The sequence below is a fragment of the Convolutriloba macropyga genome, chromosome 7 (genome assembly GCF_964194025.1).
Source record: "Convolutriloba macropyga chromosome 7, txConMacr16.3, whole genome shotgun sequence".
NCBI classification, from domain to species: domain Eukaryota; kingdom Metazoa; phylum Xenacoelomorpha; order Acoela; family Convolutidae; genus Convolutriloba; species Convolutriloba macropyga.
Window position 1 is genome coordinate 14,879,525 of NC_134474.1, and position 25,794 is coordinate 14,905,318.

General features: G+C 36.6%; 2 protein-coding genes across 6 annotated transcripts in view; both read right to left on the reverse strand.

The window, feature by feature from the left end:
• The window catches only part of LOC142342638 (DNA-directed RNA polymerases I, II, and III subunit RPABC3-like), a 569,350-nt gene that overhangs the window by 9,932 nt on the left and 533,624 nt on the right, over positions 1 to 25,794 (reverse strand). The gene's annotated exons all lie outside the window — the stretch shown is intronic.
• Positions 11 to 15,536, reverse strand: LOC142342630 (uncharacterized). 4 transcript variants are annotated; one of them, XM_075394053.1, is made up of 3 exons: positions 15,227 to 15,536; positions 4,569 to 5,214; positions 11 to 403 (listed from the first exon to the last, which is right to left on the reverse strand). In XM_075394053.1, the coding sequence occupies exons 2-3, from the start codon at positions 5,184 to 5,186 to the stop codon at positions 113 to 115; spliced, it is 909 nt and encodes a 302-aa protein (XP_075250168.1). In that variant the 5' UTR covers positions 5,187 to 5,214; positions 15,227 to 15,536; the 3' UTR covers positions 11 to 112. The 4 variants fall into 4 exon arrangements, with proteins under 4 accessions (XP_075250168.1, XP_075250169.1, XP_075250167.1 ...); XM_075394054.1 differs by lacking the exon at positions 15,227 to 15,536 and adding an exon at positions 6,865 to 7,454 and having other exon boundaries at positions 4,569 to 5,188; XM_075394052.1 differs by lacking the exon at positions 15,227 to 15,536 and adding an exon at positions 6,000 to 6,850.

A 25,794-nucleotide genomic window follows, 5' to 3' on the forward strand; every position in this document is an offset into this window, starting at 1 on the left:
AAAAGCCAGAATGTATACTGCTTTCTTAGCTCCACATAAGAATTCAAAAATGGCATATAGCATAGTACAATGTGTAGTCAGTGTTCGATGCATGCAAAAAATCGATGCAAGATCAAAGGGAGATATCGACACCGCTATAGTTTTGAGTGGGCCGGGTCAGAATAAACCTGCAACCTGAGATTTCACACTCAAATTGATTCGACAGTGACGCATATTCGTCAATGTCCATTGCGGTCAAGGTCTCTTTCTGATGAACAACTTGATCATCATCCTCACTGCCATGAACAACTAGAAGTTTCACTGGATGAGATTGAATTAGTTCCGCCATTTTTGACATCCATTCTGGCATTCTCTTCTCGCAGCAATCGGTGAAATCTTCATCGTTCGATCCATCCGTTCTGTACTGTTTCCAGAAAATTTAATCTTAATCTACTTGTCCAGCAAAATACATCAACTAGTAGTCAATTTAAATACGCTATTCAATTTTTCAAGAAGTAAAGATTTGGCCAAAAGAATGAGTTCATACAATAGGCGTAGTTTTGACTTTGGAATTAAAAAAAATTTGAGGAGCTAGGACCTTCTTTAATTTAACTGAAAAATAGCTGATAAACATATTGGTCCAAAGTTAGATTGTCATTTCGAGCAGTTGCAACTCTCACAACAGAAAATAAACAGTTACGTAACATTACCCATTATGTTCAAGTCCTATTAAAAGAGTGTTTCATTACAATTACAAAAAAATTAATTTGATACTTCAGTTATTCTCAAAGGTCTCAACTATTGTCAGTTCAACCAAGGGTTTTGAGTGCGGCATTTAGCAGCTTGCGGATGTTTGAAATCGAAGAATATTGACGAGACGGCTTTTTCAGCGAAAGGCCTTTGATCAAAAAGGACACTTGACAAGTCTGATCTCTTTTATGTTGCACTTTGATTTGAACCAAAAAAGTTCAAAAACTGTCCTAGTCTAGAAGACGGAAGGGCTGGTACTTTTCAAATGAAAGGATGTAAGTTAAGCTTTAAGACCTACCTTCGGAGCAGGCATAAATGAGCAACTCAATACCTTTGACGCTTTCATACTTTTCCTTCTTCGGGTATTTTTGTCCGGATGGGGTTTTCAGATAGTTCAAAATTTGCAACTCAGCGTCAAATATGCCAAAAGTTTCTGAGTTCCGGGGCGGGATCCGCTGAACAGGGCTTGTATCCCATAATGCCAGCCCTCAACGGCATTAGTTGTTCTTGCAATTCCCTTTATGGCTGCGTCTCTTTGATTCCAGATTTGTTGGGGGAATATAGGAGGACACTTCAATATTGGACACCTGATATAATTTGATTGGAAAAAAAACAAGGCTTGTCTATTTTTCAAAAACGAAGCTATCTAAATACTGTTTAGGACATAAATTAAATGTTTAGTCCGTATGCCAAAACTTAGAAATTATGAAAACCGATATCATATATGGATCACCATTTAAATACGCTCGTGGTCATCTTTTCCTCTGTCATAGAAAACATATCGGTCATATCAAAATGCGCGTCCGACGGTTCATGAATTGACACTTTTGGAACATTCTTTCTTGAACGCTGCGATGTTTGTTTTAAATTAGGTTTTGGCAGCAAGGTATACTGTGTTGAGAGAACGACGCTTAATGGTAAAATTGCGGAAGCTACGGCTGCTGCAGGCGTTAAAATTTTACTCAGGGCTTTGATCTCTTCTATAAATTTGTGTGGCCGGCTTTCCAATAGAAGCATTGATTGTGCTCACCGTTTACGCGAAAAGGTAGGCCATTTTTTGTAAATGCAGAAACGCGGCACTTGTAGCTTTGATATTTTGAGTAATTCCAGGCACTGGTAAACTTATTTTATCTTTTAACATAAAAATCATGGCCATCTACAAACATTTCTTGGTTTTTGGAAGAAAAAGTTAACTCAAAGTCGGCAGTTAACATGCTGAATTCAAAACGCAAAGAAACATTCAATGAATGCTCTAGAGTTCCATCCACTTTTTAATTGCTTTTCATTGTCCCATTAAAGACTATATGCAAACTAATTTGCTAATTCTTATAGTTTTGCTTTGAACTATTGACTCGTTAGCTTTCTTCCTCTGTCAAGAATGAGCCATGAAATTTAAGACTAAAATCGGGGATAAATGGCTGAGGAGTGAAAAAGTACATTCACACTTCATTTATTCCTCCCCGATTTTAATCTGTATTAATTAGACTCTGTATTAATAATCTGTATTAGACTCTGTATTAATAATCCGATTTCAATCTGGATTAAGTAGACCCCAATTTTAAGCTATTTTCCTATATTCCTCAATTATAGGAAGCTCAAAATTGGGGTCAAACAATATAGGGGTTAAATTATTGAGGGGTTAAAAATCGGGGTTAAAAAATAGGGGGTAAAAAGAAAAGGAGAGAAAAAACAGAACACCATTTTATCGTACATACCAAATTTGCTGTCAGCTCCTCTTCTTTTAATTATTTTTTCAATCAGTTTTACTAACAAAAGATGGGATCTTTTTTGTATTCAAGTAACTAGTTTGATCCTGTTGAATGCTTCAATGTGTAGGTAGTACGTGCTTAAATGACAATGAAGCCAGCCACTATTTTAAAGCAAAAATTAAACTTTGAATTTTCATCCAATTCCGCATCTTTTCATTTACTTCACCTCTTATTGATGCTCATTTGGCTTATGTTTTCCATGTACACTTCGTTCAAACGGTTTTGAAAACTTAGTCAAAGTTTTTGATAAGCATGACAACGATTGTTTTCCTTAAAAAATTGTTCCTTGTTCTTTTAAACGTTTATTGACGACACGAGAGCGTTCTAAGCCAGGAGGACAGAAGTCACGCCATTAGTTACAGGATAAACAAAATAACAGTTGTGAAAGATTCTCCACCCCTTTTGCTGTTTCCCACCAAATCCCTTCAAGTTAATTCTTCACTAAAATCTCAAAACCTAAACGCTGCTGGTGAAAAAATTTTTCTTGAAGGGAAATTATTTTAAATCACTTGCAAAAATTTAGGGGTCATTGTAATTTTAAATCACTTGCAAAAATTGCAAATCACTTGCAAAACCCCATAAACTAGGAGTTTTGCAAATTTAGCCAACGAAATATTTGTTAGATTTTTTCCGAAGGTAGCAGCTGATTATGGTAGTAAATATATTATATTAATCAAAACATTCACGAATTGGTGGTATTAAAAGACGCCAGAGTTTTCCAAAAAAGTAGAAAATACAAAGTTTTCCAAAAACAATTAGAGCTTGGCAATGATCAGAGTACTTCAATTTTTTTACGTTTTGCTTGTTTTTTGATTTTTATGAAGTAGAGGCTGCCATGGGACATTCCCTGTCATTATTTGACAAATAGCCACTTGTTAATCTCCGTTTTTCCAATGTGAAAATAGGCTTCTCGGAAGCAAACGAGTTGACTCTAAAATCACAAATGATTGCAGGGATAGACATAACCGAATAAACGTCGGAAAAATTGCTCTCGAACTAGTGGGAGCTCTAATCAATTGCAGCCTGCTTCAGATTGCCGCCAATTGAGTTCAGCTGCTTGAAATTGTGATTGAGAGAGAATTTTAGATCACGAGAAACGCAAAAATTCAAGGGCCTAAAAGTCACGCGAAAAGTCAATACAATCAAGCAAAAATTTCGCATAAAAAAGGCACACGCGTTTACAATAATTGTTCTGAACTTTGTTCAAGAGCAATTAAAAAATCAATCAATGCGTTCCCCAGTAGCTTCATCAGACGAACAAAATTATGCGATCAAAATGTTCATTAAATACATCAAATAGCTACTTTTCCGAAGGTAGCAGCTGATTATGGTAGTAAATAAATTATATTAATCAAAACATTCACGAATTGGTGGTATTAAAAGACGCCAGAGTTTTCCAAAAAAGTAGAAAATACAAAGTTTTCCAAAAACAATTAGAGCTTGGCAATGATCAGAGTACTTCAATTTTTTTACGTTTTGCTTGTTTTTTGATTTTTATGAAGTAGAGGCTGCCATGGGACATTCCCTGTCATTATTTGACAAATAGCCACTTGTTAATCTCCGTTTTTCCAATGTGAAAATAGGCTTCTCGGAAGCAAACGAGTTGACTCCAAAATCACAAATGATTGCAGGGATAGACATAACCGAATAAACGTCGGAAAAATTGCTCTCGAACTAGTGGGAGCTCTAATCAATTGCAGCCTGCTTCAGATTGCCGCCAATTGAGTTCAGCTGCTTGAAATTGTGATTGAGAGAGAATTTTAGATCACGAGAAACGCAAAAATTCAAGGGCGTAAAAGTCACGCGAAAAGTCAATACAATCAAGCAAAAATTTCGCATAAAAAAGGCACACGCGTTTACAATAATTGTTCTGAACTTTGTTCAAGAGCAATTAAAAATTCAATCAATGCGTTCCCCAGTAGCTTCATCAGACGAACAAAATTATGCGATCAAAATGTTCATTAAATACATCATATAGCTACTTCAAATTACTATCGCCTTTCAGGGCTATAAGCCCAAGACCATTGCTGCAGAAGAGTTACCTTAACTTGTTTAGGAAACAATTCTCACTGTGAATATTTGTAAGAACTTCAAGGAATTGAATCGTCGTAGAATATCAGGAACCAATCCATCGAACGTCTCTTCCAAGTTCCCTGAGAACATTAAGATAAGGGTTTCAAACTCAGAGCTCATGTCGAAAATCCTCTTTGTCGTTTTTCCCGGATGTATACCATCTACGGCAAAATGTTTAATTCCTGCACAACCCGAAAACAGATCAGCCACCTCCGAAGTAACTTGGACAGTTGTGCAACTCTCTGGAAGAGCGAGTTTCTGATCAACCGCTTCATCATTACCCCAGAAGTAACTACCCAAAGTTTGCAGGTTTGGAAACAATCTCTGTAATACAGTTGCCAACTTGTAAATTTTCTCAACAGACCCGTGTAAATAAATGAATTGGGTTACAGTTGGTAAAGAAAGGTTTCGATTTTCAATCAAAAAGTCGATGAAATGCACTTTGATATATCGTAAATTTCTTAATCTAGTGAGAGCAGGAAACTCAACTAACGGTGCAAAAACAGTGAGATATTTTATGTTCGGGATAATTTGAGGAGCTTTGCTGAGAACGGGAGCAAAGGTGTTGTCATGCCAAGGTGATCGATCAATAACCAGTTTATCGAGCTCCTCCATGGCTGAAGTGAACGATCGTTTTCTTCACCTGCGAATCAATTATGGCATTATACACAGAATACAAAGCTAGCGTAATATCTTGGTTATCAAGAACGCAACGGTTGAATTCAGGACTTTTTTTTGTAAAATCTATTTTAAAAGTGCCGTTAATTGCAGTCCAATTTACGGTGGCTCATACACTTCTCTGTCCAAAAACTGGGTAAAGTCACTACTATTACGATGCAATAAAGGATATATTTGCCAACTCCTGGATAAAGTTGTTTTTATGAAATTCAAGTCGAACCTCATCTCCAGCCACTCCTATAGGAAATGTTTGAGACACAGCCTAAGTTAGAGACAAAATACGGACTGGTCATTAGATCAACAGCTATGGGAGGCTTTTTGATACCGAGTCTCCGTGAATTAGAAAAATACATCCATACAGATGATCACAGCACCAATTAGGAATTCTACAAACCGGTATCAGTCCCCCTACCCCCAGCCGAGTTAAAACCTCTGTCGGCTAGGATTTACGTGATTCAAAAGCTGATTGCTGGTGGATGATTGTCATCAAGCCATCATAGAGATGTGTTGATGATGCATCAATTCAAGATGGCCAAAGCCAATATTGGAAAAGTTGAAACTCTTCCCGCCAAAAAAGTGCGAACTTGACTTCGTCCAAATAACACGTGTAAAACAGTAACTCTCCGATAAAAAGAGACTGAACATAACTTATCGTACTGAATTTATACTAAAAACGTGTTCTCTACACAGAGTACAGTTTTTTGGTGCTAAACGGATCATTTTGATCATTCTAGGGAGCAAGAGGCTTACATCAGATGTCTTCCACACCATCATGGTTGAGACCGAAAGGATACTGAACTCTCGACCCCTTACACATGTGGCTGACGTACCAGACAATGAAGAACCCATCACTCCAAATCATTTTCTGGTGCAGAGACCTTACAATTCACTGCCACCAGGAGCCTTTTTAGCAACCATGCCAGCATCCTTCAAGTCGTGGAAAAACGTACAGTAGCCCACGAACCACGTCTGGAGACGAGACGCCTAGTTGAAGATTGAAAGTCAATGACCTGGTGAGGATCCTCAAAAACCTCACTCCGCGTGGGATATGGCCTCTGGGACGAATTGTGGAAACGTTGCCTGGAAAAGATGGATCTGTACGCGTTGTCAAGGTAAAACCGGCTTACGGTACGTACGTACGCCCTGTTGCCGGTCTCGCACGTGTTGTGGCTGATTAGCCGTTTTTTTGCTCACTTTTTTGCAACGGAAATCTAAGCAACGCGAGTTACCATGTGGTCTCTTGGTTACATCATTCGCCCCTTCTCTGGTTTAGTTTAAGATGTTTTAATTGATTATAGGAGGGGGAGGGGGGGGGGGGTAGGTGAGCGAGTGGGTTGCAGACACGACAAACATTAAAACTCAATAATAAATAATTAAAACGTGCTTTTCAGACATCGCGTCCGTGATTTTCCAATTCTCTGAACTTCTGACAACACAAAATTAAGGCTAAAGAAACGAAACAAACGTTGCATCGTTTCAGAAAAACGGTTTAATATGCTTCAGAATATTGATTTTCGAATTTCAAACGACTTCTTTAAAACAGGAGTTACTATTTACTAAATAGAAATTTTATTTAAAGTAACGCTAAAATGGTGAAGAAAACAGGATTCCTGACAGCCTGTCCCATTGCATATCTCCACCAAAGTACCAAATATCAAACTGAATTTTAGGACTTTGGCTATTTAACTTAAAGGTATGCAAAACTGCGTCCAAGTAATCGAACAGACTGTTATCGTAGAAACCGCTGCAGTCCCAGTTGATAATCACTCTGTTTAATTTGAACAAAGATGAGAACTGTGAGAAGAAAGAGGCAAAAATTTTTGGGCATTCTCTTTTATCCATTTCAGTGACACAGCCACGGTAGTCAATTTTTACAGAAATTTGCACTATTCTCCAAGACGTTCTCTCGCATACAAAACTCAAAATCTTATCTCGCCTTTGAAAATGTTCTTCTCTAGAGCAATGATGTGTTTCGCAGTAATGAAAAGCAAGATTTAAACGACTTCGATCAACAGCGTCGCAAAGATCTCTGCAAGTCTCACGAATATTGAGTATATCCTTCGGGAGTCCTTCCGAAATGTCAAACAGACAATGTTCTCCGCGCTCATAGCTTGTCTTTGTCACAAAGTAATTGAAAATAGATTCCAAAATATGCAGCGGCAAACTTGTAATTCTGAACATTTTTTTGTTCAACCTTGTGACCACATATCTGAAAAGGACCAAATATCTCCAGAATAGTAATAGTAGTACTGGAAAAGGACTTAAATTCACCAAAGATGGTGTTTTTAAGACACTGATAAGAGTCTTTACAGATGGTTATAAAGCTACAAAAAACTTTAATTTACACGAGATGTTAATATATGCGAACAGGACAAGTTAATTAAGACAACATGAGATGCGGTTTTTTGCAAAAAAAAAATCTTCTAGAAAGACAACTGGATGGAGAATTTTGAGGTTAACACATTCCTTATAATCATCAAAAGGGGATTGAATACGATGGGAGTCTGATCGTCCAGTGAGAAACTTCTTTGAACAAGACGTGATGAGATTTTGCGTTTTCACTGAAAGTCCTGGGATTTGATCTTATCGGGTACTATTGATCAAAATGAATACAGCCTTTTCCAGTAGTAATTAGATGGGTAGAACTCACACAAACTAATTCAACCGAGTCGAAATAGTTTCCTGAACTTTTTTTCTCCCAAGAGCCAAATCTTTTCTCATGCATAGAACAAACAAACAGATGGGTGTAATCAACCTTAAAATGTTTTATATGGTCAAAAGATATGAACCAGCTACCAAATAATCATCAATCATAGAATGAACAAGACAGCTGGCTCGTACGAGTCTATGCGTGGCACAAAATTGCAATAAAAAGGTGGCGGAAAAAGATAATATCAATTTAAAAAAAGGCATGGTCTATCAGGAAACTTTGTTTTTCGCACTTTTTTTTCAAAGTTTTCAATTTAGTACAATTTTTTCAAAAATTCATTATGAGCTGTAAACTTTTTCATAACATAGCCGGAATATTGCCGGACTAGCTGCAGAATAGACTTGCGTGCCGTATATTATAGATAGAAACGGATAGATATTATTTCAGCTATTGGGGCCATTCAAAGGCTATCCAAAAACGATCCATCGATAAATTAATAAAGTTATTAAAATTCATTCCACAGAAGCCTTTTTAAGGACCTTTATTACGCATTTGAGTTCCTTTGACCTTAACTTAATTCAAATTAAAATTAAGTTTAAAAATGCAGAAGTCATCCTAATTATATCATGCAAAAAAACCTTCTTTAACTTTGACAAAAGTCGGCTTTAGACAAATCAGATTTCAAAAAATGAGAGAAAAACCTAAAAAATGCACCATTTTGGACATGAAATTCTAACCTTGAATTAATGACTCACCAGCAGCTCCAGGACTTTTCTCACTCGATGGACTATTAAAATCAGCTACGGGCCTCTGAAAACTTAATGTCCACTTGGCGTTAACTGTTTATTCTGTTATAAAACATCAAAGTGTGAAAACATCTAACATTCAATATTTAAAAAACATAACAGGACAAGTCCTAACACAGAAAAAGATTTTTCATTGACTAAACAAAAAAATTGACACAGAATGACTTTGAAAGGACTGGGAAGACTAATTAGAAAATAATCAGATAAAAAATTGAAAAAAAAATCAGTAAAAATCGATGACGAAATTCCGCATGTATAGACAAAAAACACCTTTTTCTCACTCCACTTTTAAATTAAGGCAAAACATGTACGCCTCAAAATCCATCATTTTCACTCCACTTCCTGTTCCAAAACTCACCAAAATCATCACTTCAATTAGACCTCAAAATTCAATGTGAACCGATCTTAAAAAAAGACAGCGCCTTAATACAATTCAAATTCTTCAAATTAACAATCTCAAAGGGGGGAAAAAATTTTAGTTTGAACAAACGTGTCACCGGGAGCTAGTTCAAGTCTGTTTCTTTCGTTTCAATTTTCTGCAGATGCTTTTCAGACTTTAGCCTTTCGCGCTGCAGATGCTTTTGAGGGGCCATTTTGTTAAAACTTCCTGCAGATGCTTTCCAGGCTGAAAAATATGTTCTAATTATGAACAGCAGTTCTTGCTTATATCAATAAATGGAGATCAAATTCTTTTCAGTTTGAGAAGAAAAAAACTCATTGACGGTTTAAAATGGTGTGAGTAATTCTATGTTGTTTTCTTTGAACAGGTTATTTGGTTTTATGATTTTGAAATCAGAGTTATAAAGAACTTGATAAACATTTAAGTAGCGGCTGTTTTTCTAATCGGTACTAGTTCTGATCACTAAGGTTGATAAATGAAAGGACAATAGCGCTTTATATGGAAACATAAATGAGTTTTAACTGCGTTTTTAGTCGATAATTTAAGCTTTTTGTGGCAGTTTTGCCTATTTCTAGTTTTGTGTTGTAATCACTAATTCTCATTAATCAAAGAACCATTTAACTTTTCCATATGGTTCTAGTTACTTGTTTTTCTAATCGTTACTAGTTCTGATCACTAAGGTTGATAAATGAAAGGACAATAGCGCTTTATATGGAAACATAAATGAGTTTTAACTGCGTTTTTAGTCGATAATTTAAGCTTTTTGTGGCAGTTTTGCCTATTTCTAGTTTTGTGTTGTAATCACTAATTCTCATTAATCAAAGAACCATTTAACTTTTCCATATGGTTCTAGTTACTTGTTTTTCTAATCGTTACTAGTTCTGATCACTAAGGTTGATAAATGAAAGGACAATAGCGCTTTATATGGAAACAGAAAGAGTTTTAACTGCATTTTCGTCAATGATTTAAGTTTTTTGTGGCAGTTTTGCCTATTTCTAGTTTTGTGTTGATATCACTACATCTCATTAATCAAAGAACCATTTAATTTTGTTAGGAGCCATCAATAAACTTTCTATTGTTTGAGGTCAATAGATTATTCTCTTCTTTACTTTAAAACTATTTGCTTCAGAAACATTTGCCTCTTCTCATTGTTTTTCTTTCGATTTGTAAATCAGTTTCAATGATGACAGTTCCAGGTTGCTTTCAATTGAAAAATAAATTTTACTGTTCAGAGATATTTGTTTTCAATCTATTGACTTCGATGCTAATTTTTTACAGAAAAGCAGTGCACTCGTGAGTTTTGTCTATGTTTTTGTTCGTCTCTTATTCTCAATTATTACAGGTCTTGTCAGATTTTTTATGAAGTCGTAGCAGCCTAGAGGTTTCGTATTCTAACCAAAATTACTGACTAAACATATTTACTTTCAAAGGTTATTTTTTAACCTTGCATTCATTTATTGGCATTTAATTGTGTTATTTTCGTTACTTCGCTGATAACTGCAATTAAAAAACGATTCTTGCAGTTTTCAATTACTGAATAATATGCACTTGTTACTGTTGCGCGCTTTGATATGCGGTGATTGATATGCTGTCCAATTTTTGTCCTCCTTTTCGCGATTTCTTCCCGGTTTTCCAAAAAAATTAAGCGCTTGAAAAAGCTCAACATGAAATGATTTCTCATGATAATTAAAAAACATCATAAAAAGTAGAAGAGCTAGGAGTTTCGCTTTGTTCACATTTTTTGGTTTCTGTCGCTTGTTTGGCGTAACTGTAAGGCGCTTGTAAGGCTGACGTAACTGTGAAAAAAAGGTTATTAGGTTTTTCAGGTTATTAGATTTTTCAGGTCATTAGGTTTCTCAGGTTATTAAGTTTTTCTTTTTTGGACGTTAAATCGGTACCTGTGCTCGTACCTTTTCCTAATCAGTTGTCTTCCTCAACTTTAGCTACGATCATTAGATTACGCGTCAAGAAGTTAAAGTATGATGTATGGGTTTTGCCCAATCGCTGGACAGTTTTTTAGTGATTTTAGGATCTTATTTGAGAATGCAAAATCTAAATGAATCAGATAGGGGTTAACCAAGCGTGCTCAAGTTTTGTTTCTTGAAGAGGGACCTCAGTGTTTGAAAATCGGCTAAAAGTTGAATTCAACATCTCATTTTTATGCTTGATGAATTTAGGTTTTTACTAGATCAAATCGTTGTACTTTTCTGACCAAGAAATTGTTGTATTGTTTTTCTTTTTCAAACTTACTGTGAAATGCGTTGCTCAGTTCAGTTTTGGATCATTCTACTGAAAGAAAAACAACGCGACTGCCATTAACCTAAATGCCATATGTGTCCCATTTTAAGAATTCATTAGGCTTCAAATTACATATCTCAGCCAAGAATGTGGATCATCGAGGTCGGAATAATTGCACATTACTGAGCCTCCTTGTTTAAGATACATATACAGCCTGCAATTGAAACGCAGCAGTTTAATACAGCCGTTCGCAAGTTTTGAATTGAACCACTTTGCTACACATGAATTCATGGACGTTTTCAGCTAGTCAATCCCTTGAAGTTGAAACAGAAGAGATTGTTCCGAAAAATAGAACAAATTTTAGCGTTAAAATGCCGATCTGTATATCAACACCTTCTAGTTTGCTGCAGTCTGTCCGTGTATATCTACATGTTTCAGAATTTAAAATTTTACCATAGAACTTTCTCCGATTATTTAGCAATGCTAGCGTCCATTTCGGGGACACACTTCAGGGGGAAGGTTATAACTTCAACATCAATGAGATGCTCAAACTAGAGCTGGTCGTTTTTCGTTTGTTTATGCGAGGATTACGCGCCCTATATCAATAATACTACTCACAACTCATCTGTCAGAATGCAACAAACATAGCTGGCAGATTGCCAGAAAATAGCTGCGGTAGCTTCGTAGATCTGCAGTCTCAGAAAAACAGTAAAGACACCAAAAAAATTCGTCTTTTCATTGAAGGCTGATATGTTATATTTTGATTAAAAATCTGTATAAGTTTTGCTGCCTCTATTAGCTGCTCGCAAATAACCTTCATTTAGAGTCACACACATCCATTTGACCTTATCTCTTTGAATTAAAGTAAATAAAAGTCAATTTCAAAGTGAGGAACTCATTTTTGAGAGTGAGGTAAGTCAAGTGTTAACAAAAATTTAATCACGCGAATGAGCAAAAAAACTCGCGCCACTAAGAGCGAAAAATTACGTCACGCACGCACTTCAGTTGAAATTGCACGAATGAATGAACAGAAAGCAGATTTGAAGTGGCTGTGACGTCATTTGGTCGTAACAAAAATCGCGACGACGAAATAAAAAAAACAGCCGCAAGAATTCCGGAAGCGACTCGAAGCGTCGAAACTTCACAAAAAACCGTAAATGCATTTATTGAATAATTTTTTATTGAAAACGTTTCGGAACGTTTAAATTGTCCGAAATAATTAGGATGGTTAACATACAGATAGGCTGAAAATACTGACAGGGCTATCAATTGCACTCAAATATTCATGATTCTACTCTCAAAAAGATCGCGAAAGCAAAGGGCAGATAAATCTTAGAAACCAAGTTAATTTTTTCAAAAATGCCGAAATTTAAGAATCAGAAAACAACTACAATTAGATTTCTAACCACTGCCATTAGGACAAAAACAACACACTTCTTCCTTATATATATATATATATATATATATATATATATATATATATATATATATATATATATATATTGTAGACAACATGATTTCTTATTCATTGAAAATCAAAATAATCATAGAAAAGACAAGCAACAGAAAAATATTCAAAGGCAAAAATTCGTTTTAAAGCAATTTAAAAGCAAGGCCGGCAGAAAATTGCAATAAAAAGTTATAAATGAACATTTTGGAAAAAGCTTTTTTTTACCAAACTCTCAGTATTGCCTTAGGTTGAATGAAATCCATTGCAAACCAAAGAAATGTCGAAATTCTAAAAAGCTGAAATCCTTCAATTTTTTAACGACTGAAAAATTCAATATAACGAATATGATTGTAGGTGCTAGGACAAAACTAGAATGATACAAACTAAAATTTGAAAAATATGGACAAAATGTAAAGAACATCGTAACAGTCTAAATCTGATTTTTGAAAGTTCAAAATGGAAATAAAGAATGCTGAAAATTTCATTGTCCAGCATTCGATATAAGAAAAACAACCTTGTCTCGGATAGAGTCCTCCGAGACAAAGACGCATCCTCCTGAACAGGACAAAGAAAAAGAAAAGCAGAAATCAAATATACGAATCAATGAAACATTTTCCAAAACAGGTCAAAAAAATTTTGAGACTGCATTTATGCAAATTTTAACTGGTTTTCAAAAATTCAACGCCAGAAATTGATTGAATTTTTATTGAAACAAAACTTAAGTCACTCATGTTGCACAAAAAAAATTTCCAGTAATTAGAACCAAAACACTAACAACTAACTGAGAATAATTGAAAAATAAAAACTACCAAAGTCGGATTAGGATATGAACAATTTTATAAAACAAAATTATATCGAGGTAGAAAGAGGCGTTGAGTGTATTAATTATTAAAGGGAAGCTGCCATATTAATTGATTTCCGACAAAAAAGACGGCTGAAAGTTTCAAATATGAAGAAATTATTAGAAAAAGACAAATTAACAAAAAACAATTAAGCAATATGTGCCAATATTGAACTTGAAACGCATTTTACCGCACTGCAAAACACTGTGGTATCAATTTTCATGGTTCAAATTTCTATACATCATCGAATAAAAATTATTTCTACTGAAAACGAAATCACAAGCAAAAAAACTAGGCCACTTAGACAAAAAACGGCTAAAAACGGTTATATATATATATATATATACATATATATATATATATATATATATATATATATATATATATATATATACACATATATACATATATATTTATTTATTTATATATATATATATATATATATGCCATTCAGTCAAAAACTACTTTTCAAAGTCAAAAGTCCTTCACTAAACGCAGCGCATGGTCACAAAACTTCTCTCGATCAGAAAAAAATTAGTTCACCGACAATTTTACTCACTTTCGCTTGTAGGTCGTCTGAACGAATAGTAATTACGGTGAAAAAAAAACATTAAGAAAACCAATACTCCTCTTCGAGTCATAAAAAAACCAAGAGAACGCCAATAATAGCCCTAGCTATCGCTGTGCGGGTATTAAAAAAGATCGTGTCCCAACTGAATCTCACATGCCGACCAAGACTTAAGTTTAAAAAATATAGTTAATCAACAGCTATAAAAAACAAATATATTCAATCATCACAATTATCATGATTTCAATTGCTCTCACTCCGTAATAAAATGTGAAAAATGTGTTGTGGAAACAAAACCGATTGTAGAGTGACGATGACAAGGCCCTGATAGTCGAGTGGTTAATGCCTCTGTTCAGGCGACAGAATCCCACTCAGGAGGTCGGTAGCTTAGTCTCTAGCTTTGGAGCCCATAAAAAAATTAATCTAAGCCCTGCCCCTGAATTAAATTGCGCCGCCTGTATTTCGAGAGCAATCAAAAAGAAGTGCGTGAAAAAGTCACTTGAGAAGTCAACGATTATTCTAGAAGAAATGCGCAAAAAACGGTCAAGCAAAAATTTGCATAAAAAAGACAAACGTTTACAATCATTCGAGAGCAATTACAACAAATATATTCGATTATCAACTAAAACAATATTGACTGTAATTCAATTAACAACATAGTCTAGATTATTTCAGCACGATCACTTGACTGTGAAGTCCTTAGACATAAAAGATAGCGCCCTTTTTAAATTTCCGTCCATTATTAAGATCAACAAAAAACCAAGTATCAATGAAAACAATATTGACAGATTATGACATTTCTTCGAACCAATTCGACTGTGCCCTTAATGGAAAAGGACAGCTGAGTACAGGCTTCCGTTAGGGCACTGTAGATAAAATGACCAATGCTAATCCGCAGAAAGAAACGTATTATTTAGAATTATAAAGATTGCACTCTCTTCAAATTTCCACCCATTATCGAGATAATAACTCCATTGTAATCTTCAGTTGGACCATTCAAACAGAATCTACAATTAACGTTACCTTCTGCAATTTGAAATTCTTCACTCAGCCACGAAAAAGTATCGATATCCATTCTAGTCAATGTCAGCTTTTGATGTACAACATGGGCTTCTCCGACACCTGATACAACCAACAGCTTGACAGGATGCGAATTAATCAGTTCCCCCTTCTTGGCATCCATTTTTCCATATTCAATCTGCTATCGTGGATAAAATTGACTTCGTTCTCGTCGTTTTCCGCACACTGTTTCGAATGCAACAGTAATTTCAGCATGTTCAGCTAAAAACTATCAGGCGTTAAACCCAGGAGACAGTTCACTAACACAAGTATAGATTACGTGACTCTGCATTAAGTGATAAAGAGCTTTTGGTGTTCACAGGAACCACGTAGCGGTTCGAGAGGTTAGGCCAGAATTCTAATTTTCCGCATAGTAACAAATTTTGATAACAGGGAAAATAGTTAAATTTTCCTGGTTTAAAATATACTACTTGCAAGTTTCAAAATGTCGAAAGTTCATGGAAGTCACATTTTGGCTAAGAACATAGGAACTTCTGGAACTGCACTTTCAACATTTCACAACTTACTATCTTTTCTCAAACATTGATGGACCGCAAATCGGCGTTCCTGAGTTAAAAAAAAATTTTAGCCTGACATATTAGATGGGTTTATTACCGATTGAACAATTTTCAGTAAATGGTCGTGATAAACAGGATATTAATACTGATAGTCTGATAGAGCTTTAAAACTCACTACCATCAGATTTTTGCATAAACTTGAAATGGAACTTATTGTACTTTATATCGTACTTTATATTGTACTTTAAAATGAAATTCAATCCCAGATGAGAAATTACTTAGATAAGAACTACTATTATCCAACTTTACCGAAACTGTGCTTTTACTTGTTTCATCATCAAAATGAAGATTTACCTTGGTAACATTTGTGTAGGCCTGATGGCTTCGTTGTCTGCCCTCTCCAGCTTAAAAGTCCAGCTTGACTCTATTGTTAGTATCCTTTCTTGTTTTGCATATCTGTTACCGTTTTTGAAAGTTGTTATTTCATTTAGTACTGGAGAAATAAATTCTTTCTTTCTTTCTTTTTTTATAAACAGGAAACAGTTGCTCTAACAGTGCGAATTTCCAGGAACTCCAGATTTTGAAATCGCTACAAAATAGCCGGAAAAAGATCTGTCCAAACTTCGTCCAAAGTTGCCGTGAAATTCACAATAAGCGTTTTCAGATCTGATTTGAAAGTAAGCAACTGTTACGTCATATCACCCGGATATATCTCATCAACTGTTAAATTCTTCGCGCTCTCACACTTGGCAAATAAAACAATAACAATAACGATAACAATACGTCTGAGGTACCTATAACAGTATCACAGTGCGGCAGTAGATTAAAATAACAATCATGAGGGATATATCTGTCAAAACAAGACAGATTGGTAAATTGTAAATTAGGAAATATCCTGGGAAGATCTTCTGCTAAGTTTATTACGTTCTTAACAGAATCATCAAAACAAGCGAAACGAGTAACACCCGGCAACGACAGATCTTTACCTCAACTCAATTAGAATTGATTTTTGGAGCTGTAAACATTATGCATGAATGAGCCACACAATTCGTGTTTTTTTCGCAGACTTTAAATCAAGTATTTACTGTAGAGTGAACAACAACCTTATATTTCAAATGAGTTGTCACCTCTGACACCATACGAGTCCACCAATTCTTACGTACTAGCAGTTCGAAGATAAGAGACCATTTTCTAAACAATTTTTAAATTATGCTTTTTTAGTTACCATAAAATACACAACTGATTATTGTCTTCATTTAGACGGGTTCAGAGAAACCAATAAACAAAGCCAACAGATTGTCAGATGGAAACTAAAGAAAAATAAAAAGAATTTTCAATCAAACACAAAAACAGAAGAGAACCGCCGGTAACGGAAAGCTGCCATTAAACAAACCATAGAAACAATTTTGATTAGAAAAAAAATGCGGAGGGGTATATTTTAAAACCCAGGCAGACTCATGTAACAAAAAAGTTGCATACAAACTCAGTTCCGGAGCTCTAAAAGACAATGACAAATTCGATTTTTGACTTGATGGTGCATGATCAAACGACCGTAGCTAAATTCGATAAGGCGAATGAAAAAAAATAGCACGACAAGTCATGAAATTCAAAGAACATTCGTTGACTTGAGCTCGAAGGGACCATAAATTGATTTGGAAAAGACTTCAGAAAATTTGAAAAAAAACATAGAAAACGGTTTGAAAAAAGAAGTAAAGGAGCCGCTCATGAACAAAAAGCACTATCAACAAAGCAATTTTTACCAGAACCATTTCATCGTTTTAGTTTAAGAGAAGAGACAAAATTTTACGTGACCAAAATAATCACTCCAATTTGAACTGATAATTTTTCGAAAGGTGTACACACAAAGCGGTGGTGGTCAAGCAAGCCGATGGGCAAGCAAGCCGAATTTTGAAAATGAGGTCAAGTAATCCGAAAAATTTTGAGATACCCGTATTTTAATGCCCGCGGTTTCCGGATTAAATCCCACAGCGGATGAGAGGCATGGCCATGGACAGCGGTCCGCTGAGGCCCGTACCCACTAGATGTCTAAAAGTTGACGTATTTTTGTTTCTTTGGTGCTTTGGAATACATTATGCACTTAAATACTACGCGCGGTATTGATTGTAACGGCTAACAATGTATTATTTCTGATAGATTACATAACTATTACATAACTTTCGGCTTCCTTTTCTGTCGGCTTCCTTTGCGTTCGCCACATAAAGATTGAGACAGAGCCTCAAGACAATTCAAATTACTCGAATTAATAAAAAAAAACGACGAGGACAATAATAAACACGCTATCGATTCCAAAATTAATCTCAAAGTGCTTGTCGCGGGTTGTAAAACGCATTTTTTTACGGAACTGGCAACGGAACTTATGTCAATGTACATCAACAAACGACAGCTCTTTCGTTACAATTAGACTTTTTTAAATGAATTGGTCGGCCAGTGAATTTTAACAATATCCATTTATCTTTTGCAACTTCGAAAAAAGACGTATATTCAAAGGTATGAAAACGTATAAACTACAATCAATTTAAACAGATGATAAACACAAAAAATTTGGAAACCAACAAATACTGTCCAGTGAGTTGCTCTTAAACGATTGGTTAACACTCTCTTCGGTAGTAACCAGATTGAACTTGATCCTGTGAGGTTGAATGGAGGTAAATCTCCGGGATAGCTGATAAGCGAATGCGAACAGTACGTAACCGTTTATCCCCAGTGTTTCCCCCAAAACCGAATTTATATAGTTCAAGTTTATACTATCTGCAGAAGTCATCTCTCCGAGCTGATTTTTCTTAATTTTTAATGCCAATTAATGCCAAAAAATTCTATTCACTCTATTGCGTGTGAAATATCCAGCCACACACATTAACATATTTGCTGGATTAGACCACACCTTTGTAATATATTACAAACCAACTGCTATATAGTTATACCGTACCACTACACAAACAACAAAGCTCCGAAACAGTTGTCTCTCTGAAGCTCGACATTAAAGCAGAAAATATAACAAATTCCAGCGCATCCTAGATTTTCGAACCAAACAATCGCCTCAAACATTTAAATTTTCAGACTTACTAAAAGCTTTGGAAAATCCCATCATTTAGCTGATTTTAACTATAAGCTATAGATTTTACAATCTTCTATACTTTTAGCACATCAAATTTACAGGCTGTCAGGCTTTCTAAGTAAGTCAGAGTTCGATTATCAATGCAGTTCTTTTGTCCAAGAGGCCAGAATATCACCTGAATGAGCCAGCCTGCGGGTTGTCTTTGGAACCAACACAGGCCTTTGACTGGGATAGTAAAATCTATTTATACATAGGTAGCAAAGCCTGAATTTTCCTAGATTATAGCACGTTCAAGTTTCGTAAAACTCATTGACCCTAAAAATATTGAATGAGCTCTAGATAAATCAGGGTTTGATCAAAACCTTCTGATATTCTAAAAACATACACTAGCAGATTCGGGTTTCGCTTTTGCACTTGCTAATACGTGCTAAAAGATCTTCGTTAAGGCAAAAATTTAGATCCCTATATTCCTAAGGTCAGGCTGCTTCTCTGCGATAAAAAACAAATCCTCCCTACAATGCTGAGCATACAAAAAACAAGTTGAAAAACAGAATTCAACAATTCATAAAACACCTGAAAACAAAACCGCTGATAACACTTCGAAAAAAAAACATATGCAACCAACATTTAAAAAACTCAGTAGAAAAAACAATAGCTATAGAGCTATCCTCACGTGGAGTACACGTAATCAGCCCTAGTACAATGAATTTTGAAACGAAAGCAAACTCCAAAGCCTGAAGCGACAATCCAAAAGCGGTGCAAAGCTTCAAAGCACAACTCATAAAAAAGTTGAGGTTGAAAATCATCAAATGGTAAGCAGTTACGGACTTGTTCGAGTAGCAACGAGAGGTAGACGACCACGTTAAAATTCATGAAATCTTTGAGAAACTTTAACTCAAAGAAACTGCTGCTTGGCCACTTGCATAGTGATCTAAGTCGATTTCAAAGAGAATCAACAGCTCATTCCGCTTCATGAGAATCAACAATTGCAAAGCAGGCAACTCTTTTACCAACGCACTAAACGACGCCCTTAAACCTCTTGCAGACCAATCAGCAAATTCCCCCTTCTCATTGCTCGCTGCCATGATCATGCCCCACCTACTGCTCTGCCGGACCAAGAAGGCCGACGACAACTCTGCCAATAAAACGCTAAGCCGACGTCTCGACCTTTGGTTTAGTGGAAAACTGACGGAACTTTTCCATGAGGCAAGAGCATTGCAAAAACGAAAGCCAGTAGCCAAACAAAAAGTAAGTGAGCCCAAACCAATCAAACGTTTCAATGAAATGATGAAAGAAGGAAATGTCTCAGGCGCGATGCGAGTGCTGGCCGGCGAAAAAGGAGGAGTCCTTCCGTTGAAACACAAGATTGGAGACAGCGATGTTTTGAGTATTCTTCTTTCGAAGCACCCACCTGCATCCTCGTTGAACGAACAGTGTCTTGTTACAGGACAACAACCCCTTGCTTACCACCCAGCAGTCTTCAAAAGAATCGATGCAGCATTGGTTGAAAAAACTGTCCTGCGCACTAACGGAGCACATGGTCCGTCCGGCTTAGACTCAGCGCAATGGAGAAGGATTTTGACCTGTTTCGAAAAGAACTCTGACAACCTTAAGAACACAGTCGCAGCTATTGCCAAACGAATCGCGACCCAAAAACTCGAATCAGTAACCCTGATGCCATACAACAGCTGCCGACTTATTCCTCTGGACAAAAACCCTGGAGTTAGACCGATAGGAATTGGTGAAGTACTTCGGAGGATAGTCGGAAGATGTATCGCCAAAAGTGTGAATGCAGAACTACGCTCAATAGGCGGAAACGACCAGCTTTGCATGGGTCAGACCGCGGGAATCGAGTACTCTATTCACTCCCTGCGAACCGAATTTGAGAAAGACTCCTGTGAAGCTCTGCTACTTATAGATGAAACGAATGCCTTCAACAACCTAAACAGAGCAACAGCGCTTGAAAACATAAGGAGAATCTGCCCTTCTATCTACTGCGCCCTAAACAACTCCTACCAAACCCCCAGCAATCTGTACGTCGACAAGCAGACCCTTCTTTCCCAGGAAGGATGTACACAAGGGGATCCCTTGGCAATGCTAATGTATGGCATTGCGTCAAGGCCGCTGATAGACAGAATGAACATGGAATTAGTTTCGCAAAAATAGTACGCTGACGATGGCACTGCAGCGGGAACAATTGAAAAACTCCTGTTGTTCTTCAAGCAGCTGAACAAAATTGGTGAAGGATTTGGATACTTTGTCAACGCCCCCAAATGCCAGCTAATTGTCAAGCCTCACACCATTGAAAAAGCGAAACATATTTTCAATAACACAAACGTACAAATCGTTGACGGTGCACGAGTTCTCGGCTCTGTAATAGGGTCTGAAGCAGCCTGCCAGAAGTTTGTGCAAGAGCAATCAGAAACACAACAAAAACTTCTGAAGAACCTAAGCGAGTTTGCCAAATCGTCACCGCAAGCAGCCTATCACTGTTTTTCCCGAGGCGCTCAAAGTAAATTTCCATTCTTACTACGTACAACCCCAAAAGCTGATACCATCCTAGCTGACTCAGAGAACATCATACGTAGAAGCCTAATACCGAATATGACCGACCAGGACTCCTCCGATGATGGTATGAGATCCCTGTTAAGTCTACCTGTAAAGAATGGCGGGATGGCAATCAGAGTTCCTGACGATTTAGTCCCCGCGTATGACCAATCGAAACTTCTCAGCAGCCCACTAGATCATTTTGACGTAACAACAGCGACACTACATCAAGAGAGAATCAAAACAGACATACGAAGACAAAAACAAACCCAAAACAAACAGAAGTCAGAAGACATTCTTGCAAACATGACCGAAGATCTCAAATATTCAGTACAACTAGCCAGTGAGAAAGGCGCGTCTGCATGGTTGAATGCACTGCCAATAGAACGACATGACCTTTGGTTAACCAAAACCGACTTCAGAGACGCCCTATGCATTCGATATGGCTGGGAATTCAAAAATATTCCCGAGAAGTGTGCGTGTGGCTCGAAGTTTCTTGTATCCCATGCCCTTCACTGCCCTAAGGGAGGATATCCAATAACCTGGCATAATGAAGTAAGAGATCTCTTCGCCGAGCTTATGCGAAAAACTTGTTACGATATCGAAGTTGAACCTCACCTGCAGCCTCTCAGCAATGAGAGCCTAAAACCCGCAACCTGCAAGGACGAGGAAGCACGATTAGATATCTCAGCTAAAGGCCTATGGGGTTCTCGCTTTGAGAAATCATACTATGATGTTAAAGTCTTCAACCCGTTTGCTCCAACAAACAGACGTATTGGAATCAAAGAGAGCTACAAGTTCCACGAAACGACGAAGAAAACCAAATACCTGGACAGAATTTTTGAAGTTGAGCATAGCTCTTTTATCCCTCTGATCTTCTCGACCACAGGAGGAAGCGGCCCCGGCTCCACAATAGTTATAAAACGACTTGCATCAAGAATTGCTGAAAAGACGAAAGACACGTATCCTAACGTCATAAATTTCATCAGAACATCCCTGAGCTTCGCCCTACTTAGAAGCACAATCCTTTGTATAAGAGGCCACAGAGGACAACGCTCTTACAAGGAGGAGTCTTCACCCTGTGCATTTAATGCCGAAGTCAACCCATAAATCTGTACATATAAACCTAATTTGAAACCTAACGTGAACTTTGACCTCCAGAAACTGACTGGTAATTTATTTCATTAGCAGACGTGGTGCTCATTTTTCATTCCAACAGCACACAGTGCACTTTGAATTTTCGTCTTTACGATCAGTTGCTTTGATTTTGCTCTTTTTGTTTGACCTCGAATGATGTTAGCACCGTTCTGTTATTGTTGACCTTTATTGAATTCAAGTTATTTCTATGTTGTAGCTTGCATTGTAATTCAGTTTTGGTTTCGCAAAGACAAGCATATCTAAAGATGGGTTCCAGTTTTGACCTTTTATCCGCTGAGTGTTTGCAACTTTATTGACTATATGTCCTTTTTGAAAGCTTATCAGGGCATCAGTGCCATTGCTGGAGAACAATGTGAGGTTGAAATCGACTTAGATCACTATGCAAGTGGCCAAGCAGCAGTTTCTTTGAGTTGCAGTTTCTCAAAGATTTCATGAATTTTTTATGATTTGTGCTTTGAAGCTTTGCACCGCTTTTGGATTGTCGCTTCAGGCTTTGGAGTTTGCTTTCGTTTCAAAATTCATTGTACTAGGGCTGATTACGTGTACTTCACGTGAGGATAGCTCTATAGCTATTGTTTTTTCTACTGAGTTTTTTAAATGTTGGTTGCATATGTTTTTTTTTCGAAGTGTTATCAGCGGTTTTGTTTTCAGGTGTTTTATGAATTGTTGAATTCTGTTTTTCAACTTGTTTTTTGTATGCTCAGCATTGTAGGGAGGATTTGTTTTTTATCGCAGAGAAGCAGCCTGACCTTAGGAATATAGGGATCTAAATTTTTGCCTTAACGAAGATCTTTTAGCACGTATTAGCAAGTGCAAAAGCGAAACCCGAATCTGCTAGTGTATGTTTTTAGAATATCAGAAGGTTTTGATCAAACCCTGATTTATCTAGAGCTCATTCAATATTTTTAGGGTCAATGAGTTTTACGAAACTTGAACGTGCTATAATCTAGGAAAATTCAGGCTTTGCTACCTATGTATAAATAGATTTTACTATCCCAGTCAAAGGCCTGTGTTGGTTCCAAAGACAACCCGCAGGCTGGCTCATTCAGGTGATATTCTGGCCTCTTGGACAAAAGAACTGCATTGATAATCGAACTCTGACTTACTTAGAAAGCCTGACAGCCTGTAAATTTGATGTGCTAAAAGTATAGAAGATTGTAAAATCTATAGCTTATAGTTAAAATCAGCTAAATGATGGGATTTTCCAAAGCTTTTAGTAAGTCTGAAAATTTAAATGTTTGAGGCGATTGTTTGGTTCGAAAATCTAGGATGCGCTGGAATTTGTTATATTTTCTGCTTTAATGTCGAGCTTCAGAGAGACAACTGTTTCGGAGCTTTGTTGTTTGTGTAGTGGTACGGTATAACTATATAGCAGTTGGTTTGTAATATATTACAAAGGTGTGGTCTAATCCAGCAAATATGTTAATGTGTGTGGCTGGATATTTCACACGCAATAGAGTGAATAGAATTTTTTGGCATTAATTGGCATTAAAAATTAAGAAAAATCAGCTCGGAGAGATGACTTCTGCAGATAGTATAAACTTGAACTATATAAATTCGGTTTTGGGGGAAACACTGGGGATAAACGGTTACGTACTGTTCGCATTCGCTTATCAGCTATCCCGGAGATTTACCTCCATTCAACCTCACAGGATCAAGTTCAATCTGGTTACTACCGAAGAGAGTGTTAACCAATCGTTTAAGAGCAACTCACTGGACAGTATTTGTTGGTTTCCAAATTTTTTGTGTTTATCATCTGTTTAAATTGATTGTAGTTTATACGTTTTCATACCTTTGAATATACGTCTTTTTTCGAAGTTGCAAAAGATAAATGGATATTGTTAAAATTCACTGGCCGACCAATTCATTTAAAAAAGTCTAATTGTAACGAAAGAGCTGTCGTTTGTTGATGTACATTGACATAAGTTCCGTTGCCAGTTCCGTAAAAAAATGCGTTTTACAACCCGCGACAAGCACTTTGAGATTAATTTTGGAATCGATAGCGTGTTTATTATTGTCCTCGTCGTTTTTTTTTATTAATTCGAGTAATTTGAATTGTCTTGAGGCTCTGTCTCAATCTTTATGTGGCGAACGCAAAGGAAGCCGACAGAAAAGGAAGCCGAAAGTTATGTAATAGTTATGTAATCTATCAGAAATAATACATTGTTAGCCGTTACAATCAATACCGCGCGTAGTATTTAAGTGCATAATGTATTCCAAAGCACCAAAGAAACAAAAATACGTCAACTTTTAGACATCTAGTGGGTACGGGCCTCAGCGGACCGCTGTCCATGGCCATGCCTCTCATCCGCTGTGGGATTTAATCCGGAAACCGCGGGCATTAAAATACGGGTATCTCAAAATTTTTCGGATTACTTGACCTCATTTTCAAAATTCGGCTTGCTTGCCCATCGGCTTGCTTGACCACCACCGCTTTGTGTGTACACCTTTCGAAAAATTATCAGTTCAAATTGGAGTGATTATTTTGGTCACGTAAAATTTTGTCTCTTCTCTTAAACTAAAACGATGAAATGGTTCTGGTAAAAATTGCTTTGTTGATAGTGCTTTTTGTTCATGAGCGGCTCCTTTACTTCTTTTTTCAAACCGTTTTCTATGTTTTTTTTCAAATTTTCTGAAGTCTTTTCCAAATCAATTTATGGTCCCTTCGAGCTCAAGTCAACGAATGTTCTTTGAATTTCATGACTTGTCGTGCTATTTTTTTTCATTCGCCTTATCGAATTTAGCTACGGTCGTTTGATCATGCACCATCAAGTCAAAAATCGAATTTGTCATTGTCTTTTAGAGCTCCGGAACTGAGTTTGTATGCAACTTTTTTGTTACATGAGTCTGCCTGGGTTTTAAAATATACCCCTCCGCATTTTTTTTCTAATCAAAATTGTTTCTATGGTTTGTTTAATGGCAGCTTTCCGTTACCGGCGGTTCTCTTCTGTTTTTGTGTTTGATTGAAAATTCTTTTTATTTTTCTTTAGTTTCCATCTGACAATCTGTTGGCTTTGTTTATTGGTTTCTCTGAACCCGTCTAAATGAAGACAATAATCAGTTGTGTATTTTATGGTAACTAAAAAAGCATAATTTAAAAATTGTTTAGAAAATGGTCTCTTATCTTCGAACTGCTAGTACGTAAGAATTGGTGGACTCGTATGGTGTCAGAGGTGACAACTCATTTGAAATATAAGGTTGTTGTTCACTCTACAGTAAATACTTGATTTAAA